General features: G+C 34.1%; 1 protein-coding gene across 1 annotated transcript in view; it reads right to left on the bottom strand.

Annotated features, from left to right (window-relative positions):
• LOC132130576 (collagen alpha-1(XXVII) chain A-like) overlaps positions 1-23,502 on the bottom strand; it is a 73,366-nt gene that overhangs the window by 3,450 nt on the left and 46,414 nt on the right. Inside the window, exons 14-50 of the mRNA XM_059542321.1 lie at positions 23,407-23,451; positions 22,171-22,224; positions 22,040-22,084; positions 21,040-21,093; positions 20,785-20,838; positions 19,673-19,726; positions 19,495-19,548; positions 19,355-19,408; positions 19,238-19,282; positions 16,270-16,323; positions 16,144-16,188; positions 16,019-16,072; positions 15,665-15,718; positions 14,929-14,982; positions 14,629-14,682; positions 10,138-10,191; positions 10,017-10,061; positions 9,860-9,904; positions 9,525-9,578; positions 9,070-9,123; positions 8,797-8,850; positions 7,387-7,440; positions 7,238-7,291; positions 7,047-7,154; positions 4,863-4,916; positions 4,660-4,767; positions 4,444-4,497; positions 4,256-4,309; positions 3,917-3,973; positions 3,765-3,818; positions 2,609-2,662; positions 2,448-2,501; positions 2,135-2,188; positions 1,237-1,344; positions 1,038-1,145; positions 534-641; positions 354-407 (exon numbers count right to left, since the gene is read on the bottom strand). Coding sequence (XP_059398304.1) covers positions 354-407; positions 534-641; positions 1,038-1,145; positions 1,237-1,344; positions 2,135-2,188; positions 2,448-2,501; positions 2,609-2,662; positions 3,765-3,818; positions 3,917-3,973; positions 4,256-4,309; positions 4,444-4,497; positions 4,660-4,767; positions 4,863-4,916; positions 7,047-7,154; positions 7,238-7,291; positions 7,387-7,440; positions 8,797-8,850; positions 9,070-9,123; positions 9,525-9,578; positions 9,860-9,904; positions 10,017-10,061; positions 10,138-10,191; positions 14,629-14,682; positions 14,929-14,982; positions 15,665-15,718; positions 16,019-16,072; positions 16,144-16,188; positions 16,270-16,323; positions 19,238-19,282; positions 19,355-19,408; positions 19,495-19,548; positions 19,673-19,726; positions 20,785-20,838; positions 21,040-21,093; positions 22,040-22,084; positions 22,171-22,224; positions 23,407-23,451 — 2,217 coding nt within the window. The remainder of the gene's footprint in view (positions 1-353; positions 408-533; positions 642-1,037; positions 1,146-1,236; positions 1,345-2,134; positions 2,189-2,447; positions 2,502-2,608; positions 2,663-3,764; positions 3,819-3,916; positions 3,974-4,255; positions 4,310-4,443; positions 4,498-4,659; positions 4,768-4,862; positions 4,917-7,046; positions 7,155-7,237; positions 7,292-7,386; positions 7,441-8,796; positions 8,851-9,069; positions 9,124-9,524; positions 9,579-9,859; positions 9,905-10,016; positions 10,062-10,137; positions 10,192-14,628; positions 14,683-14,928; positions 14,983-15,664; positions 15,719-16,018; positions 16,073-16,143; positions 16,189-16,269; positions 16,324-19,237; positions 19,283-19,354; positions 19,409-19,494; positions 19,549-19,672; positions 19,727-20,784; positions 20,839-21,039; positions 21,094-22,039; positions 22,085-22,170; positions 22,225-23,406; positions 23,452-23,502) is intronic.

Genomic DNA, 23,502 nt, shown 5'->3' with positions numbered 1-23,502 from the left:
ATGTGTGTGTATTATGAGGAGCACTAGAGCAATATTAAACGTGTCAGGACCACAGTGTTTGTGAATGAATGAATCAACCACAGACGCTTGTCCTGTTTCATGAGCTCACGGCTTGCCTTTCAGAGAAAATCCTGCTCTGTGACAAAAATACACATCAGTGTGAGCGTGAATTATGATGCTTTTGGAGCGTGTGGATGAAAACACGCTTCCCAGAGGAAGGAACTCTTTCAGAAAGGATCAATCTCATCTCTGTTTGTTTCTCTTGAGCAGACGCACATGGACGATTATAATTCTGTTTTTCACCCTGAAGAACTGTTTAAATCAGATACCTGGCAGTGGGTGATAAAACTCACCTTCGGTCCAAACAATCCCAGCATCCCTGGAAAGCCGGGTTCACCGATGTCACCCTAAATCAAAGATTTCTATTATTAGGATTCTTGTTATAAGCAGGATACCGTCAGTAGGAGAATTCACAGTGAATAACAGTATTTATGGGCTGTTTCAGTGTATTTTTGTCTGGGAGTAGCACTCACAGGTTGACCTTTAGGACCCCGGTCTCCCTGAGATCCAGGAAGACTCATTCCTCCCTTAAAACCTCTCTTTCCTGAAGGGCCAGTGTGACCAGGAAGGCCCCTCTCACCCTGTTCATTCACAAATATAACAAATACATACATCAAAATGATCCAGTCAAGATACATAATAATATATGGAATATAAATTTTTTATATATTTTCAATTTTAATTATAAATAAAATAAATAAATACATAATAAATATTATATTGTTTTCAAGGGTCTTTATTATAAATAAACATGTAAATATATTATGACTGTGTATTATGATATATACACACACACACACACACATATATATTTATATATATTTATATATATATATATATTTTTTGATACCTGCAGTAAAATTTTCTTCAATTTTTTTTTTTAAATTATGTTTAAATTAAGTTAATAAACAAATAAACAAAACATACAAACAAATAAATAAATAAGTGATAATCGTGGTAAAAATGTATCCTCTGACCTTTGGACCAAATGATCCCTGTGGGCCTGGTAAACCGATAACGCCAACTTTTCCAGGTGCACCAGGTTTACCAGGCAAACCAAACTCTCCATCATCTCCCTGATCACCCTACAAGACAGAGAAAGAGAAAGATGCATGTAATGAACTTGATAAGACAGATCATACATCAGGAATCCCAGATCTGACGATGAATTCTTACTGGTATTCCTCTGCTTCCATCTTTCCCTGGGATCCCATCCATGCCAGGAACGCCCTCCTGTCCTTCTCGACCCACGATGCCTCTCGGGCCGGGTAACCCAACATCACCCTGATGAGAGAAAACTGGCCATTTACTAAGTTATTAAGGAAGAAAGGGAAATGCTTAAGCAAATGTACTAGTTATGAAGGATATTGCTGGTTGAATTTCACAAAAATAATCAAAACATTTTGGGGTCATTATTATATAAAAATAAAGTATTATATAATTCATATGTAAATAATATAGAAATATTTATATAATATGTAAATAATATAAAAAATATATTTTTTAAATATATATATATATATATATATAAATATATATACTAAAAATACTAAAAAAACTATAGAGCATAGAGCATATAAACAAACAAACATACATAATTTATTATTATTTGTATTATATTGCATTAAAATATTTCCCTCATCCTTTTAAATTCTGTAATAATAGATTACTAGATTATTCATATATACATTGTTTAAGTATTGTAATAATACATCTCAGTATTGTTTTGCACATAGCATGCCTTTTCAGTGCTGATTTTCTGATTTTAATACAACAAAATTATTAATGATGAGAATACTTTTATTTTTGTATAACAGTAATGAAATTGGGGAGGGGGGCTTAATTTTCATGCAGCATTGTAATTTACACGTATATATATTTTTTTTTCATTTGGCAGATGCTTTTATCCAAAGTCACTTCCACTTACTGTCCATTCAAGTCACTTTATCTGCGTCTGTGTGCTGCTTGGGAACTAAACCCATGTCTTTGGCAGTGATCATTTCTTTGAAATTAAAGTTGAAATTAGACCCTTATTTCTTACTACTACTAAAATGAAAGCGTTGTGTCCTCTTACCGTTGAGCCTCGGCTGCCGCGCTCTCCCTGCTGACCCTGTTTACCCTTCTGACCCTTTGAGGCACAGAGAAAGACACAGAGAATAATAAAACATGAGTAAAAGAAGTAATAGCAAGAAGAAAACCATAGGAACAGAAGTAATCGTATACAGCATGAACATACACATATATCTAACCCATTTTGCTGAAGTATGTGATGACACAACCACATGTTGTTTATGATGCCCATTCCAAAATATAAGTAATAATATCTGAAATCCTGCAAAAGATACAACACACACTAACACGCAAATAAGCTGCAATCATAGCGTTACCCGTTCTCCTTTGGATCCTTTAGGGCCTTGTATCCCACGAGGACCAGGATCACCCTAAAAATGCATTAAAAGAAATAAACAAAAATGTGTTTGTGTGCGTATTTGAGTGCAGGTATGTCTGTAATCATGATCTGATAATCATATTATTACTGTTTACTCACAGGTAGACCAGGAGCACCAGGTTTGCCTCGAAAACCATCAACACCTTGCTGACCCTGCACATACAAACCAGTATTATTATAGTTAACTAAAACTAAAACCATTAATAACATTTTCATTATACGATGTACTTTAACTTCATATAAACTACAAAAAAATATTTATTTCAAAATTTTACAAAACCAAAAATGTATGAATTATTAGATTTCCTATTTTAATTTATTTTATCATGATGTATTAAAACAACAGAAAATTTATAAAAAACTCTAATAGTATTGCAATGATACTAAATTAACAAATTATTCAAGAACTGCAAGGATAATTAAATAACAAAAAGCAAACTATATATGAATAACTATATATGAAACTATATATAAATTTTATACACACATATATATATATATATAACAAAAACTAAAATAACTAATAAATTAATAATGTATATTTTTATTTATTAACTATTAATAACAAGTAAAAAAAAATTCTGAAGAAAATCTGAAGAGTGTTGTTTGTTCAATCTCACCATTCGATCTGTATAAACTCCTAAAGTATGAGCAATAAAAAACTTTAGTATAGGGACCAAATTTCACTATTAACTAGTTGTTTATTAGCATACCTATCAATACTTTATTAGCTGTTTTTTAGTATTTATAAAGCACATATTCAGCATGACCACATTCTACATCCCCAGTCCTACTCAATACCTAAACTTACTGTAACTACTATCATACTAGCTATTAATAAGTGGCAAATTAGAAGTTTATTTAGGCAAAAGTAGTAGTTAATGGTTTGTTAATATCGAGAATTGGACCTTAAAATAAAGTGTGACCTTATATTTTATAAAGTCTCTATCAAAAGTTCTATAATCTAATTAAAAGATACATCTCCACTCAAAGCATATTTTTGCTGGCGGATATTTTAGTTTGAAAAGAAACTAAATCAAAACCATCTTGAAATGGTTTTAATCTTAATGTGATCTATAACATATTTTTTATGTTAAGCCAATTGGCATATAAAACAGCCTTTAAAGCATCTCAGTTGGCCGCTGTTTATCTATTATAGGAAATGGTCACATGTTGGTGTGCGCCGACAGCACATAAACAAATCAGCTAATGCACTTCATATGCAGTAAGACAACAGTATGATTTCTTATCTCACCGTGTATCCCGGATCTCCGTGTTCACCCCTGTCTCCTCGCTTTCCAACTGGACCCTGAAAATACACAGACACTTACATTGAGCTGCAAATACCGCTAATGAAATTAGGGAAAATCACGGACAGATTTAAACACGATGATAAAAGAGACTCACTTGGAGTCCTGGAGGACCAGTAGGACCCTCCACCTTCCCATCATCCCCCTGTTCACCCTAGAACAATACATAATGCAAAACATCAGATGATTATAGAAAACTGACTGTGGGTAGTTTGTGTGCTTATATTAGGGTGCCAAATACAAAAAAATATGATCATATTATGATGCTGTTTCACTGTTATATTCATTTAACAAGATAATCTCTTTGTATTTTAAAGCTAAACTTTGTGTATTCTAGGTATACTTCTAGCATAGATTCAACCATGAAGGGTGACATATTTGTGCAGGTCACATATATAACAATTTCTGAACAAAATGAGTCATAAATATAGTTTACCTTTGCACCCTTTGGTCCCGGGGGTCCTATTGGACCTTGAGGTCCCTTGTGACCCTGTAGAGAAGGAAAGAGCTTTCAAGCACTAGCGGACTTGAGCTGATAAATCAGTGCACTGATGTGGAAATGAACAATTGTTAATGTACTAATACGATCGTGTGATGCTATTTGCACGCGTTTCTTGCTCTCACTTCATATCCTGATATGCCCGGATCCCCCTGCATCCCCATACGCCCGGGAGCGCCCTGAGAAAGTGCAAGAAAGTCAAAGTCAATGTCAACTTTATTGTAATATTTAACACATCGCATGGAAACAACAGTGACATAAAGACAGGTTTCTTGTACAGGTCAAAAGAAAAGTCAGATGGATATACAAAACTAACTTAACAAGATGATGTATCTGTTTACCACATGTCCGATGGTTCCTCGAGAGCCCTTTGGTCCGGTGGTTCCGACTGGTCCGATCTTTCCCATGATTCCTGTCTCTCCCAGGTGGCCGATGTTACCTTTGGCACCCTGCAGGCAATGGAAAAGTGCAGTCAATATGGTTACTGTGCACAATTGATTAAAAAGAATTAAATAACTTGCTATCTTAAACTCGAATGTCTTACCTTAAACCCTGCCTTCCCTCTCTCGCCATTTTTGCCAGGTTTTCCTTCAGGACCCTTAAAACACACATGCACAAATGAGGGAAAGCTACAAAAACAAGTTACAATACAATACAATACAATACAATACAATACAATACAATACAATACAATACAATACAATATAATATAATATAATATAATATAATATAATATAATATAATATAATATAATATAATATAATATAATATAATATAATATCATATAAAAAAAACTTAGAAAACTAGAATATTTAACCTCCTGCCTTGGAAGCTAACTGAAACAAAGTTTAGGCAAGTTTATTTATATAGCTTATTTTGTGCACAATTCAAAGTGCTTTACATAAAAGAAAGTAAAATAATCATGAAAAAAATAATCACAAAAATAAAACAAGGAATTTAAAAACTTTGAAAATTATTTAAAAGTTGACTTAAAAAGAATTTAAGATTAAGATTTTACATAAAATACTGTTGCAATACATAAAATACAGTGCAATCAGTTCGGACATCGCATAGTGCTCATTCAATAAATGCACATCTAAACAGATGAGTTTTAAGTCTAGAATTAAAAGTGGCTAATATTTTAGCACATCTGATCTCTTCTGGAAGCTGATTCCAACTGCGAGCAACATAGTAACTAAAGGCGGACTCCCCTTGTTTTGTGTGAACCCTTGGTATTTCTAACTGACTCGATCCTATTGATCTGAGTGCTCTGTTAGGCTTATATTCAGTGAACATATCTGCTATGTATTTCAGTCCTAGCTCATTGAGTGAATTGTAAACGAGTAAAAGTACTTTAAAATCAATCCTAAATGTAACTGGAAGCCAGTGTAAGGACCTGAGGACTGGTGTGATATGCTCAGATTTTCTGGTTCTAGTCAGAATCCTGGCAGCAGCGTTTTGGATGAGCTGCAGCTGTCTAATGGTCTTTTTGGGAAGGCCGGTGAGGAGCCCATTACAATAGTCCACCCTGCTGGTGATAAAGGCATGAACAAGTTTCTCCAAGTCTTGACTGGGAACAAAACATCTAATTCTTGCAATGTTTTTTAGATGATAGTATGCTGATTTAGTTACTGCTTTGACCTGACTACTGAAACTAAGGTCTGTCTCCAGAATATAACCAAGATTCCTGACTTGATTTTTAGTTGTTTGACTAATTTTTAGTTGTTTCACCTTGAAAACTTTATCTTTGTTTCCAAATGCAATGAGTTTTTTCCTTGTTTAACCTAGTGGGAGCATATACAGGCTAAACAAGAGCGGTGCAAGAATTGAGCCTTGTGGGACTCCACATGTCATGGACGTCCACTTAGACTTACGGTATGCTCTCTTAGACTCACATAATAACCTCTAGCTTCTGAGATTAGATTACTAGAGACTAGATTACTGAGATCTAGTAATACCAGCACTGATATTTTGCCAGAATCAGAATTTAAGCGAATATCATTTATTATCTTAATGAGTGCTGTCTCTCTGCTGGGATGCGGTCGGAAACCAGATTGAAAATTGTCCAGCTATCCATTTGAGTTTAAGTATTTGTTTCTATTTATAATAAACTACCTTTTCTATAATTTTCCCTATAAAAGAAAAATTAGATATTGGTCTATAATTGCTCAGAATGGTGTTATCAATATTGCTCTTTTTCAGAAGGGGCTTAACAGCTGCAGTTTTCAGGGAAGGGTTAGGGTCTGGAAAAGTCCCAGAAAGAAATTAGGCAATCTAAACAGTTTAGCACAAAGTTGAGATTACTTGAATTACTAAAACTAAAATAAAAACAAATTAAAGTGAAGTAGAAATATATTTAAAAATATATGATAATTAATAACAAAAGCAACAGCTTTTTCCCATTAAATAATTTTTTGAGGGGTCAAATTTTTGTAGGTCATGTTTAGGCATAATTGTTAAGATTTGTCAAATTTATTCTACAAAACACCAGTGTTTTTTGTGATAGATGACATATGTAAAATGCAAAAAAATATGTTTTAACTGATCAGAATCCAAAGCTGATAAAAATATAAATATATACATGCCTTTATTATGTGACAACGCCAAACTCCCCATAATTAGTTCTCTTGTTTTATTTACTGACTGAAAACCTTGTATGCAGTACATGTTTTGAAGTATAAAGTAAAATATGAGTGTGATATTGTTTGTGCACTCCTGCATCGCTCACTCTGTCGCCAGTAAGCCCAGGGTCGCCCGGGGGCCCTTCTTTCCCCTTGATTCCCGGGTCACCTCTGACACCTTGCTCGCCCTCTCCACCCATGTCGCCTTTTTCACCCTGTACAAAATGTTTTTTTGTTCTTTCAATTATTTAAGAGATTTAAATCATGTATTTTTGAATACTTATGAACATTTTATTACCTTGGCACCATCAGGGCCAGCCGGACCAGCCTCTCCCTCTAAACCTGGATCTCCCTGTATCAAACAAATAAAAACATGATAAAATGAGTGTTGTTTTTGTGCATTCATACACATCAAATCAATGTTTCACAGACATATTGAACACACACCCTTGTTCCGAGCAGTCCTGTTGCCCCAGCATTCCCCGCAGGCCCAAGTGACCCCTGCAAAAGCAATAAAAAAACATAATAAGAGTCCAAACACACAGGTTGTTTTAATTCTTTATTATAAGTTCACATTCTTTTTATTTAATTACATAAGTCGAGTCAGGCAAACATCAATTATAACCAATGATGTGTGACAGCACATCTGGGTCTGCCAATAGCATTACACATTACAGAAACTCAATGGGGCCTTGAACTGCCAACAAAAAGAGAATTTAGCAACAGTTATTTAGCGCAGCATAATAGCACCTCAAGCAAGAAAATTATGGGAAATGGGTTAACACTAATGTCAGGCTCTTTTCATGAATAGAGTAAAAAATAGAGCCTACAGCTCTTAAAAATGTAGTGTTTTCCCCAACAAATGGGCAGGAAAAGGAGGAAATTGCTGATTAGCAATCTCCAGTAGTCAAACTAAATGTCATATGGGCTGTTATTTTCGATTTATTTAATAGTGTTGTATGGAACTTTTCCAAACCCCTGCTGCTAAAATTAAGAACATCTGAATGTAGTTTAAAAGCCTTTATTTGTTATTTTCTATTTAGTTCAATACACATAAAATAGACAAAAAAAATAAGCTTAATAAATAAGCATATATAAATAATATACATATGGAATGATTAATAGGGATGCCCCCCCCCCCCAAAAAAAAAAACTCAATATTTTTTTTTTAAATATTAAAATGTAAAGCATTTTTTTTATATTGTATAACTCTGCCAAAATTTGCTTTAAATGTTGACTTTTATTCATGAAGAAGAATTTGCATCTTGATGGAAAACAAACACTTAAAATGAAAATGACATGAAATGACCATTATATCCAGTAGATGGCAGCAGAGGATCACCCATTTGCTCAGTTGCAATTTCAACTCCCTAGTTTTCTCACCTCTTACTTTTGAATTTATTATAAAATGACTATGAAGTATGGCAAGTGATGGAAATCACAAAGTCTCATGTCATTTTAAAATAAATAAATAATAACTAAGCCCAGACTCCAACAGCCAAGTTAGTTAATCATTTAAACACTTAACTAGTTATCATTCATCAGAAGAAATTATTCTAATATGCTGATTTGCTGCTCAAGAAATATTTCTGATTATTATAAATGTTGAAAAGAGTTTTTACTGATTGATATTCTTGTGTAAACCATGATATGCTAACATTCAAAAGTTTGGAAAATTAATACATTTATTCAGCATGGACGCATTCAACTGATTTACACTGAGAGTGATGACATTTATAATATTACATGAGAATTCTGATTCAAATAAATGCTGTTCGTTTTGGACACTGGATTTATGCATCTAATGCTTTTAAGGTAACAAGACTCCAAAGTGTAAAGAGCCAGCACTTTCCCCACCTTTTCTCCAGGTTCTCCTGGAAGTCCAAGGTCGCCAACTTTTCCCGCAGGGCCCTGAGGGAAGGGATAGCACACTTTTTTTTATTTCATGTCTTTTTTAGCCAAAACAGATGGATTAATGGCCTAAAATTAATTTAATTAATCAATTAAAGAATGAAAAGGGGAGTAAATAGGATTAAACAGGGTAATCATTTTAATCTCAGTATCATTCACAATCAAGGAAACCTAAACAGACAGAAGCAGCAGAGTTTGTGTATGTGTGGAGTGTTTTACCTTCGGCCCTGGATTTCCGGTAGGCCCAAGTGTTCCTGGCGGCCCTGGAAGTCCCTGATCCCAAACAAACAAATCATTTATCAACAATACAAACACATTTCAACATTACAATCTCCTATTATCTGAAGCCAAATTCTTAAACTGTGAAGCGGATGTGTGTGTACATTACAAAACTACGGCAAATCTTACTTACATTTTACAGCTACATAATCACAAACATTTAACAAACTACATATGACAACTGAATGCCAAGAAGAGTCATGACTCGGTCATGAAAATCACATTATTCTATATATTTCAGGGCTGAAGGAGACAGAAATACACAGTGCTCAAAACTCATCTTCTAGAGTTGCTCAACACCCAGAGGACGTAAAGTAGATTTCCAGCTCTCAGTTTACATAAAAAGACATTGGAAAATGTTTCTGTGTGGAGAACAGAAATAAAGCATCACTCACTGGCTCCCCTGCGATTCCTTTGTCTCCTGTAGCCCCGGATGGCCCTTGAATGCCCTACAGAACAAGTAAATAAATCAATGATTAATCTGATAATAAATCATAAATAATAAATGAACATAAAAAAGAGTATTGTTAGAATAACATATTTTAATGAATAATTTATTTGTAATTTATTGTTCAGTTTTTTTCTTAACATTTTTATATTTTGTCCCGTGACACAAATTGAGCTGCATTGTATCTATGGCATGTGCTCTACATTTAACATATATTATTACATACATTTTTAAGGAACAGTCCTAAAAATACAGTATATACATTTCAATAGAGAAACTAACCGGGAATCCCTTTGGCCCCGCCTCCCCAGGCTCCCCGATCTTGCCCTGAAGTGATTGGACAGACATAGAGACTGTTACGATAGAAAAGATCAGAGGGACATGTAGAAACTGTACTGTAGAAACACAATCACAAAGAGAATGTGAAAACTGTTTTTACCGCTTGTCCCGAGAAACCGATTTTTCCTGGAGGACCATCAAGACCCTGTGAGGAGACATGAATTCGTGTACAGAATTTATTTTTGGTCACTAGGTGAGCTCTGAAGTACAGTGGCCTTTACCTTTTTGCCCTCGGAGCCGAGTTCGCCTGGCATACCGTCCGGACCTCTAGGACCCTAAAACAGAGGCGCTAATCAGTACATAAAAGGACACACAAAAACCCTGAGCTCTTGTGAACTTTGGCAGTAAAATTAAATTAAATTAAATGTATGCATTTAGCGGACGCTTTTATCCAAAGCAACTAACATTGCATTTAGGCTAACAATTTTTCCTAACATGTGTTCCCTGGGATTCAAACCCCCAACATTGCGCTTGCAATGCAATGCTCTACCACTTGCGCTACAGGAACACTAATAATAACAATAATAATTAAATAATTAGAATTAAGAAGGAGATCACATGATAGCTTACTTTTGGTCAAACTTGAATGGTCAGGTTGAATGCATTGTCTTTAATCATTTTATAGAACTTTTATTAAATTAAACTGAGTTGCTCAACAAGAATGAATGCTCCATCAAATCACTGTGTTGTAGAACTTTTTATGACAAAACCTGATGAAATGTTTTAATTAGTTAGCATTTTATATTTCGACTTGTTATAGTTCTATTGTTGTAATTGTTAAACTAAAACCAAAACTATAAAAAATTGCTTGTGTCAAATGAAATAAAGCTGAAATAATATAAAACATAAATATTAGATGAAAAACAAAAATTGAAAAATGTTACCTTGGCAACTAACTAAAATAAGTTGAAGTCGAAGTACTAAAATGACTTAACTAAAACTCATATAAAAAAATAACAAAAGTACAAAATTATTAAAACTAAACTTAAAAATAAAAGCTTCCTGAAATTATTAATAAATACTATAGTATATAAATAATACTAAAATAACACTGAGTGTTATCGTAAAGAAATTGCACTTGGATATACTCACTGAATCATTGTATTACTTACATGTCTATTTTTTTAAATAATAAATTAATCATTTTAAAATTTGAGCATAATCTAAATAATATTCATGATCTAAGCCATCTTGTGACGTCAAATGTAATGCAAAAATGATTCGTATGGCAGAATGCAAACACTCACTTTAAATCCGGAAGTATATCCTCAAACACTAGGGGGAGCCATACTGTAGATTTAGGATTTGTGGGATATGTTGGGATATTTGGGGTTGTGCATGTAGGTCAATGTTTAAGAGGCTCTTGAGGGGCTAAGCATGACACAGAACTATGTTGCAACTCTCGATGCACACAAATATTCGCTATCACAAACAGCGGTTTGGCTCACCTATGAAATCTGAAGAGATCTGAACACAAGGACTTCATCAAAAGACCAGACACTCGTTCGCTCCCTCTCGAAGAATGCGTGTGTGCGCTGATAATAACACTAACTTATGGTGTGTGCGTCCAGCCAAAAATCATCAGACTGTTGAAACAATATCATCACACAGTCTCTTCCAGATGGCACACACTCTCTGTTTTACTCTCTCACACACACTGGAGGAGTTGAAGGTACTCAGTAAAATATGTGGAATACGTCATATGAGTTACTACTGTTATTAATATTCTGGCCATCCTGTTATACATCCATAAACCATAGAAAACAAAGTGGCTCATTACTTCTCAGCACCTATTAGTGCCACAGTGATGTCTTTCTGCATATCCCACGTGTTGTTATCTAACCAGAGTAAATCCGGTTTTCATTTGTGTGCTTCAAATACAGAGAAACATCCAGTCACAAGGAATGTTAGTGCATGTCTTTCCATTGAGCTGATACCATATTGAACTTGTCACAGAAAAGCCTTTATTGCCAGGAACTTAGGACATTAAACAGAACTTGAACACTAAATATACAGAAAATAGGTCAGAATCACAGGCCTAGCCTTCAGAGAGTCTATGAAACAAAGTCTATGAAGTATAAAGTCTATGGGACTTTATTTAAATAAAGGAGTTAGGATTTTGTTTAGATATCTACAGTAATAGTAATACTTTCTTTTGCAAATACCACTAAAAAGTTGCAAGAGGGCATAAAAACTAAAACAAAACAACACAAAATATTATACACAATGCATGCATAATAAATAATGCATTTTTCTACCACTAAAGAACTGGTTACAGTTTCACCTTTACCTGTATAAAGTGTTTTTTGAAAGATATATTTTCATCTGTTTTAAATAAAGACATTGATGTATAATGACTCTTCAGTCATTGTCAGTGCATCACATTCACTCTATGCTGTTTTGGCCCATTCAACTTCTCAGTGACGAAGACAGGAAACAAAAAACGGGGTTAAATCATCGCCACTGAATCACCGAATCATCAGGAAAACAACTTGATTTACGGACTCTAACTAAGACCAGACAGCGGCACAGAGACTCTCCTAAGTTTGTTTCCATTGCATCCCTCTGCTCAGTCTTCTCTCCCGTAATTCATGTTGATTCTGTCTGTTAATGGAAAACATTTCCCATGTGTGTGATCTATCTATTTGACTAGTCTACCAGTTTAACTAACTACCTGACTAAATAACTAGTTCTAAATAACAATCTATCTATCGCATGACTAACTAGCCTATCAGATTAACTAACAAAGAATCTAATCAAATGACTAACATACAGTCAGTTTAACTGACTGGGGGCCGATCACATGCCCCGTTGCGTCTGCTATTGATAAGCACATGACGTGCACTCGCCATGACAATGCAAAAGTTTCAGCACAGGATAAATGTATTTCCAGCACTGTAAATCACTAGTAGTAGCTCTACTAGTATATGCATTTTAAAAATGGGTTTCGCTGTAGTTATGAACAGCTGTTCCTCCATCTTGACTGAAATTTCAATGTTGTTAAGGAAAGAGTGAAGCTGATTGGTTGGTTCTTGTCACATGATACATGGTGCACTTGTGGCATTTTGAAAAGTTTAAATGTTTTCATCTTGCTGGAAAAAATGTGTTGCTCATATTATGAGAGCACTTACCACGTGTATCTATTTGATAAATAACTACTAACTAATAACTAATCCACCAGTTTAACTAACAAGAATTTATTTATCAGATTAACTAACTAATAAAGATCTATCAGATGGTCTAACTAATTAACTAAGAATCTATCTTTTGGACTATTTAACTTGCCAACCAGTTTAACTATCTATCTATCTATCTATCTATCGGACGACTAACTAACCAACCAACTAACTAACAAAGAATCTGTCAGATAAAAAGATAATATCAGATAACTTAACTAGCCTAGTTAATTTTTAATAATTAAATTAAATTAAATTAAATTAAATTAAATTAAATTAAATTAAATTAAATTAAATTAAATTAAATTAAATTAAATTAAATTAAATTTAATTTAATTTAATTTAATTTAATAAAAATCAATTTACTGGACGACTAACTACCAGTTTTACTAACTAAAATACTATTTCAAGATATCAGATAACTTAAAGGGTTAGTTCACCCAAACATGAAAATAAGACCATAAATTACTCACCCTTAAGTAATCCTAGTAGTATATGACTTTCTTCTTTCAGACGAATCCAGTCGGAGTTATATTAAAAATGGTCTTTGATCTTTCAAGCTGTTTGATGGCACTCAGCAGGTGCTGCACTGCATCAGTCCAAAAGAAGTGAAATAAAAAGTGCCCATCCTTAAAAAAAAAGTGTCTCACACAGCTCTGGGGGTGAACATACTGTATGCCTCCTGTAATGAATCCATGTATTTTTGTAAGAAAAATATCCATATTCAAAACGTAATAATCAATTTAATGTAGCTTGCACCAACAGTTGTACACGGAAGCATCTCCGGGAAGATGATGTAAGGGTGTCAGCGTTGTGCTTGTGCCGCTCAGAAGTGACGAACACGGAAGTGAAGGGGAGAGATCAAGCCAAAACAACGGTCACTGGTTGGAAGTACAAAATGAGGATTTGTTAAGAAGAATTTTGGAGGAGTTTGATATAAGCCAAGAGGTTTTCCTTTGCTAAAGGAAGGAAACTTTTAAAAAACATTGGTTTTCATGATACTCACTGGCGCATGTGCAATGCTCACCTCATACATCATGCTCCCAAACTATTTCCGTGATATTTTTCTTACAAAAACGCATTGATTCGCTACAGGAGGCATACAGTATGTTCACCCCCAGAGCTGTGTGAGACACTTTTTTAATGGATGGGCACTTTTTATTTCACTTCTTTTGGACAGATGCACTGCAATACCTGCCGAGTGCCATTAAACAGCTTGAAAGATCACAGACCATTTTTTTTATATAACTCTGACTGGATTCGTCTGAAAGAAGAAAGTCATCTACACCTAGCATGACTCGAGGGTGAGTCATTTACAGGCTAATTTTCATTTTTGGGTTACCTAACCCTTTAACTAGGCTATCAGTCTACTAACTATTTAATCAACTAATCTACCAGTTCAAGTAACTATAACAGAAATGGTTCTGTGTGGTGGTTGGTAATCAGAAGGCCACTGGTTCAGTCCCTGTCCTCTTTTACTAAAGATAAAAGCTAAATTCCACATGCTTACACACTTCTGATGCCCAAATGACTTACCCGTCTTCCTTTAGGTCCTCTAATGCCGATGGGTCCATGTGATCCCGGTTGGCCCTATAAAAAAAAAAGAGACCATTTACGTGTACACAATTGTGTTTCTTTTCTCTTTTTTGGGGATTAATGTCAGGCAGACAGGCTCCTGTCTCTCTCACTGCCACTAAGAGTGTGTGTTTGTTTTGTCCATCTAAACTGTAAGCACAGAACGTTACACAGAGGTGTCTGACAGCTGAGCGACAGCACGGTGATCTAACGACAGCAGGTGAAGCCCGGGATACAACCATCAGCTTTTTGACGACTTACTGGACTGCCTGGGGGTCCTGGTGGGCCGCTCTCTCCAGGGGTTCCTGGGTGCCCCTGTAAGTGATGAGAAACATGTAAAACATATTATAAAATGCATTACAAAATATTACATTTTATTTTGTACTGCATAAAATATTACAAATGATTTAGAGATTACAGCATATTTTCTATAGCACGGCATAATTACACCACCCTGCATGATATCTGCTGAATGAAATCAAATAATTGATGCTTACTAATTTTGGGCTGCTGATTCAAAAATAGTGTCTGTTTTGGCTTAGTCATGCCACTCTTTCTCACAAAATCTTATGGATTTCGTATCATTTTTGCTTTTGACGATCATTTTTTAAGGTGATGAAGTCTTGTTTTATTCCTTAATCAGCAGAAAACTGATACACAGATACGCTCCCTGTCTGAATCTGAACAGATTACAACTGTTTGTTCAATTCTCACAATTTTCACAAGCATGAATGATTCTGAAGACATTATTTTATGCCTAATCCTGATTTCCAAATTTTCTACTCCTTTGCAGATTGCAAGTTAAATAACACATTCTGAATAATTCATTTTGCCATAACCTTTTGTCCAAACATTTGACATTTGCTGAGTAGCTTGAAGGAAGTGTGCCATTTTTCTATAATGGACTGTTGAACTTTCTGTTTTATAATTGCGAGAATAAGGGAGGAAGTGCACGCTGAGAATTTATGTGCAGTATTTTGTTGTATGTGTGCCGTACCGTAGATCCTTTCTCTCCTGGAGGTCCGGGCAATCCCACCTCTCCACGATCACCCTAAATAAATCACATAAAACAACATTTACATTACGGCTCAAATAATTTTTTGATGTTTTTGAAAGAAGTCTCTTCTGGTCACCAAGGCTGCATTTATTTTTTTTAATAAAAAAATACAGTTATATTGTGAAATATAATTACAATTTAAAAGAACTGTTTTCTATATGTATATATTGTAAAATGTAATTTATTCCTGTGATCAAAGATGTATTTTCAGCAACATTTCTCCAGTCTTCAGTGTCACATGATCTTCAGAAATTAATCTAATATGCCGATTTGCTGCTCTCAGGTGTGTCTTACCTTCTCTCCAGCGAGTCCAGTCTCCCCTGCAGGACCGATGAAGCCAACGAGACCCTACAAACACAACATCATCAGTGTGAGGGTCAAAGTGTGGTTAAAGGTCATAACTCAGTCTGTGTACTCACCCTCTCACCCATGGGTCCAGCCTTTCCTGTGACACCCTGCTCGCCCTGAAAGACATCAGAGAGTGTTTGAGTGGCCGCGTGTGTGGAGGAGATTTGTGTGTGTTTATATTCCTCTTATGTTCTCACTTTGTCCCCTTCAGGTCCAGCAGCCCCTGGGAAACCCTGACTGCCCATCAGACCCTGACAAAAAAAAACACAGACAGAAAAGAGACCATTTGTTATGAGACAAATAATGATGAGAGACTAGACTGTACATGTAAACAGTTTCAGAAGAAAAAAAAGAAACTGCATTTTGCATAAACAGAAAGAAGCTTTTGTGTAATGAGAACACCATGGGATCCCAATTCTGCTGTTGCACTATTGGAAATATATATATATATATATATATATATATATATATATATATATATATATATATATATATATATTAGGGGTGGCACGGTTCAACTTTTTGTTCGGTAAAGTTCGGTATGTGCTTATGGAAAAACTATACTTTCTAATAAAAAAAAAGAAGAAGAATATTCTATCCAACTACATGCAACAGCACACACAATACAATGGAGTAAAGATACAAACAATAAGCAGTGATTTTCAGTTGTTGTTTTTTTTTTGGCAGGTCTAGCATATGTTTTTAGGTACAGAAAACTAATAAAGTAATCAAATGTAAAACAGCTTTGCATATTGGACTATATAAATTAAAGATTATTCTTTATTAAAGTTATGCACAATTCTTCTCACTGCGCGCGCGAGCTCGCGTCTTTGGCTCTTAAATGTTTAAACTGACAAAGCTTAAATGAGTTTAGTTTAAATACATATTAACGTGTGCTGTTCAGGTCTCCTCTGTGCGCACGCTTTCAGCACCTGGATGATGACAGAATAAATTACTGCTCATATTCATTCACATTGATCAAGAGTAAATGGTTTGTCCAGGGTTTTTTTTTTCTCATCGCTATTGTTGTAATGTCTGGTAATCCAGAATGCGCATCCATCAACAGAAACATATATTAACTGCTATTTATAGCAAACCATATTACAGATGCTTTGGATTTAAGTTGAACCGCGGTCCCAGCGTGTACCGAACCGTGTGTGGTGAACCGAACGGTACGGGTTTTTTCAGCGAACCGTGCCACCCCTAAAATTATATATATATATATATATAAATAATGGCACACTTCATATTAACACATCATGATTAAAAAGTGCTTTAAAAATTATTAAAAATAGTAATAAACAAGCAATAAAATTAAACAATTGGTAACCCTTTACTTGAAGCCTTTAGATATAATGCATTATAAAATTATTTTAATGCATTAATTATGCCTTGTAATGCACCTTACAATGCATTGTTTCATCTCATTATAATACATTTATAATATATTATAATACTTATTTATTGTTACACAAAAAATGTAATGCACAAGACACACGACAAACAACCAGTTTCATAAGTAAAAAGAAATGTGCAAATATAATGCATTTTAACTTTTTTATGAAAATATATAATGCATTACAATGAAATTATTATTTCATGCAGAGTGGTAATTAAAACGTGCTTTACAAAAATGACTAAAAATAAATAATAAATACAATAAAAAAGAAAGACATTTAAGTAAATAATAGTAAAACCTTTATATATAATGCATTAATTTTGCCTTAGAATAAACCTATAATGCATTGTATAATCTAATTAATAACTGTAACCACAGTTATAATACTTATTTTAGAATATTATTTTAATATTCTGCTACACAGAAAATATAATATATAATACATGATTTAACTGGATTGAATTTTTGTTCTATTTACTTTCAGACATTTGTAATGCCAATGTTGTGTTTTATAATACTGCTTTGACTTAAATCTTGGAAAATAATTCATAATTCTGCGGTCAGAGCACAAACAAGAACATACTGAAAGTCTCACCAAGACTTCTCCAATTACTGACCGCACAATAGAGACACAGAGAGAGATGAGGAAAACAGATACCTGTCTGAGGACAGAATTATGGAGAACATACAGAAATGTTCTGAGTTTGTGCCAGAGAAGCACTGAGTTTGGTTAAATGAGAAAAAATTGGAACGAAAGAAAAGAAAAGAGGAAAAACAGAGTGGGAATGTTATGTAATACAGAGGCGATCGCAGCAGATCCTGAGCGCCCTGATTTACAATGTTGGATTTATTCATTCCTTTTGTCTTTTACAAAATAAATTCCCAGCCTCTATAATTCATTGATATATTGAACATAATTAAAGCTATTCAAAATTGAAATCCCACATTGCGCCACCTTGTGGTTTGTTGGGTGAATACACATTTTGCTTTACTCAAACAGAACATTAAAATGGACTCTTGGTCATTTTTCAACCACAAATCATTAAAAAAAGTATATTTTGCATAAAAAAGAAAATATTTTTAATAAGTTCTGAGGTCACTTCATCCAAAAAATTATATTTGTAGCTTTAAAGCTTTAAATTAACAAAGGCAATACCATCATCAATGGAACTTTAAGGCCTCTAGAATAAACAAAACCACACATTTCCAATATACATTTAAACAAAAAACCTTTTATAAAAGATTTGTTATAAGACGAAAGATGACGACTGACTGCACCAGAAAGAGAAAAATAAATAGCATTTTGCATAAAGAGAATGGAACCTATTTGTAATGAGAACGTCACATGATCTCAATGTGCTATTGAAATTATTATTATTTATTTTTTTATAGAGCACATTTCATAAAAAGCGGTAATTCAGTGTTTTACATAAAAATTATTAAACAAAAACTTTAATAAAAAATACAATAAATCATTACGAAATACATTTTTTAACCATAAATCGGAAGAAAACAAATATTTTTCATAAAAAAAGCATACAAAATTTATAGATTTTTGTGACAGCCATTCACTCAAAAAATTTCTTTTACAACAGTCTAAAATTAACAAATTCAATACAATCATCGATTGCAACTTTAAAACCTCTAATACAACATCAAAATTAAACATTTACGATATACATTAAAAAAAAAATTTTTTTAAATCACACTAGCCAGCAAACAACCAGCAAAAACAGCGTGATTTCATATTCAGATTCACAACTCACCTCGAGTCCTATTGGCCCCGGTGGTCCTACAGGACCCTCATCACCCTACAAATTAAAATCAAGATTAACTCATTGCATTCTCACAAGACGTTTATAGCTTATCAATAACACACACACCTCTCGTCCAGCCACTCCACGAGGTCCAGGTAGACCTCTGTCTCCAAGCTTACCCTATGAAGAAAACATTTGTCAACTGCATGAAGTTGCAAATATATGAATACACAAAAAACACTTGTTTGTCCTTATAAGTAACACACCTTTGGGCCCTCGGGTCCATTGAGTCCAGGTTTTCCGATGTCGCCAGGGAAACCCTGTGAAGGATTAACCGTACCTCAATGAGAACATCAGCCAATCAGCATCAGTTGTATTTGATGACATCACCAATAGAACAAACTGGTGCAATCATCAGTGTTTTATGGTTATGTTGATTCATACCTCGGGTCCTGGAGGGCCTGCTAATCCACTGGGCCCTCTTTCTCCTGTCTTGCCCTTTAAAACACACAAATACACACATAATCAAAAAAACTGAAGATTTTTACGTTAAACTTAGATATTGTACTCTGGATCCCCATACACTGTTGATGATTGGACAATTTCTGATATAAAACATGCATGTGTTCTCAGATAAATGATGTAAGGAGTGTTATATGTAATGTTTTGTTTTAATGTTAATATTTTGTGCATATTAGAAAATTAATCCTGGAATTTGTGATTACTTTAAGGTTATTCGATGACTGAATAAAAACTTTTGCACAAATCAACAAAATCAGAAAAAGAAATACTTTCGCAGAAACTGAAGTTTGTATGGATTTTATTTAGCTTTTAATACATGATTATGGGTAAAAAATATATTATTTTAAAGGAAAGATTAATCTTCTTTATGCTATTCCAGGAAACAATAAAAAAATACATATATTTAGCAACAAAATGACAGGTTGTGAGTTTGAAGTTAAAAACCATGCAATGCATTATCAGGGCAACTTTAAAGCCTTTAAACCCGTATTAAAAACACACATTTACAGTTATACGTTTTCAGAATTGCGAACTAAAAAACCCACTATGAACATCATAGAACGTATGCATATGCAGATTTCCCAAATACAGCTTCCATATAGAACATAAAAATGTTTTTTTGAATAAATGTAAAGTTGCTCTTTCACATGCAATTACATTTGATTGACGAATGAGGATTTCATGCTTCAAAAAGGATGTAAAAAGCACCACACTGCTCATCCTACATGTGTGATTCTATACGAGCTCAGAAGAACATAGTGACTTTGAAGACAGCACACAAGTAACAGGGAAAACTACAGAGTGCTTTTTAGACTTTTTTTGAAGCTAGAAAACATCAGTCCTCATGGGAACTAATTACACAGAAAAGGCCAGTGATACAATTCTGCAGAATTGTTGCTTTTGTGTTACACAGAACTAGGTGAGTCATTCACTTCCATGGAACAATGTGTAAAAGAGCAGAGTAAATGATGACAGAACTTTCAGTCTGAGTGAGCTATTCTTTTAAAGAAATACAAAACACATAAGAAACAAACCTGGGGTCCTGGTTTTCCACGAGGTCCTGGTAAGCCTGGCAAACCCTGCACACCCTGAAACAAATATATATAAATGCACACCATTATATATTAATTATATTAGCACAAACGCTTCTTCAAGAGCATGAGTGCTTGTGTAGCTGTCTATGAAAGCTCTAACATTGGGGCAATTAGAAAGTCAGATCTAATCAAAACATCAGACGACTGGACGTCCCGGTGTGCCAATGTGTATTTGACGGGAAATGAAAGGTATACCTTGTCTCCTGGGAACCCAATATCCCCTTGCTCTCCGGGAAACCCGACATCACCCTGAGAGAGAAAAAGTTAAAGAGAAAAAAAGTGAGAAACAAGTTGTGATGTGAGTCAAAGTCAGAAAAGACACCAGAGAAAGTGAGGAAGCATGATGGTTAAGTGAGGGCAAGTGAAAAATGCAAGCTTTACATTTCCACTTTTAATGCTTCCTGTAGACTTCCAATGTTTGTGCATTTATTTTTGATATTATTATTTATTTGAAAATACATTTTCTTTAAATAAATGTTAATTTATTAAAAATGTATTTATTAAAAATCTAAATCACTGACTGGAATAATAATCAATAATATACCATAATATCATTAGACTTCCAATATATGTGCATTTATTTAATACAAATATTGACACATTTTTCCTGAAAATAAATAAATAATTAAATAATTTAAAAAACATTTGACTAACATAATATAATGTCATAAAAGCTGTAGATAGTTTAACGTACATTGCTTTAATAAATGAATAAATATAGTTTATTATTAAAAATGCACAGTATGTATGCCTTTGTTTATTAATAAAAAAAACTAAATTATTGACCATTATGATCAACATTTCGCTATGAAAGCTGTCAATAGAATTTAGCATATTTTGCATAAATAAATAAATAAACAAACACTGTTTATTAATTATAAATGTATTTATTTATTAACAAAATTATTGACCATTATAATCAACATTATGCCTTAAAGCTGTTTCAAGGTATTGAACCTGGAAGTAACTCTCTCTCGCAGACTAACAGAGAAAAGCTGTTAGTGTTTGTACCTTAAATAGAACTCTACCCAAATTTCTTATTTTGTTCTGACTAATCAAAATTAAACATCTTTGACTACTTGCTACTTAAGACTGGAGCTTTTAAAACACGTGTAACACAGGGTGGCCAATGGGAAGACAGAATTCCCATCGCATGCTGCTGTAAAACAGGCCAATAACAGAGTATTCAGATCACCTTATCACCTTTCAGTCCGGGCTCGCCCATGTTCCCTGGGACGCCCTGGAACACACACACAGACAAACATATATGCTAAGGTGGCTGTGAGTGATGGAGATATGTGTTGGGTACATATGTGCATGACTTACTTTCAGTCCATCTGGTCCTGGCAAACCGATTATGCCGACAGGGCCCATATCACCCTGGAGAAGAGACGGGAATGAGTGCTGCATGTGCTTTTAAACGTCCAGTTTGAAGAGGATCTTACTTATAAAACTTCATCTGATAAATATTCTGAGTTTTATTGAAGTAAAACATTTTAAGAGTGGCTTTAGGGAGCACATGATCTCACGGCACTCACCCAAGTACAAACCGAAAGAACAAATACTATCAACATTTGTGAAAGCAAATGTGGATCTTATTTACACATCATGCTGTTCAGGTCAAACTGATTTCAGCTGTACTACAAGAACAGAAACACTGACCACTGGGTGACCAGACATCCTGATAAAATCACACTCTAACAAACCATATCTGACATCAGTGACAATATTATAGGTGAGATGTGATTTATACTGAAATTATTTAAAACTTTCATTTGATTGCAAAACTATAGATCAGAAGTTTTGTGGTTTCTGAAAGACACTTCAACTCACCAAGGCTGCATTTATCTGATCAAAAATACAGTAAAAAATAAAAATAAAAATACTATTTCAAATAACTGTTGTCTTCTTGAATATATTTTAAAATGTAATTTATTCCTGTAATGGCAAACCTGAACTTACTCCAGTCTTCAGTGTCACATGATCTTCAGAAATCATTCTAATATGGTGATTTGCTGATGAAGAAACATTTCTGATTATTATCAATGTTGAAAACTGTTGTGCTGCTTTATATTTTTGGGGAATTTACTGACACAATTTAATGCATCCTTGCTGAAAAAGGGAATTCATTTCTTTAAAAAATTCTTAATTCTTAAAAAAAAAAAAAAAAAAAAAAAGTTGTGCTGTGTTGAATTTTAATATCAATTGTTAGTCCAGGTCTAGGTTAGCTGAATTTCAATTGCATCAAACCCATTTTTAATGTAATGTTTCTTTGGTTTCCTATATTCTGCATAACCTCCATAAATTTTAAACAAATATAGATGGCATTCCACCTGCATATAATCTCAAGCTCTACATCCCTGATCTGCCTCAGTTTTTCTCCCTAAGATCATCTGGTCACTCTAACTGAGCGTAAATTCCTTACATTCACACAAAAACCTTATTCATGATGCATGAAGCATTTTTCAAGGACATCTCTGGATGCCTCATTTTGTCAGATTTAGTTCACTTCTGGGCACAAATCTGTCTCTGAAATAAATTTAAGTAAACCATTTCACTTACAATCAATCCAGGTACACCAGGAGGACCAGGAGCTCCTATAACACCCTGACATAGAAACACAGAAACAGAGAGCGTTACGCCTTCCTTCTGAAACGA

This window comes from Carassius carassius, chromosome 47 (assembly GCF_963082965.1).
Source record: "Carassius carassius chromosome 47, fCarCar2.1, whole genome shotgun sequence".
In the NCBI taxonomy this organism is placed as follows: Eukaryota; Metazoa; Chordata; class Actinopteri; order Cypriniformes; family Cyprinidae; genus Carassius; species Carassius carassius.
The sequence above is the reverse complement of the archived record's forward strand: the minus strand, read 5'-3'. Positions and strand labels throughout refer to the sequence as shown.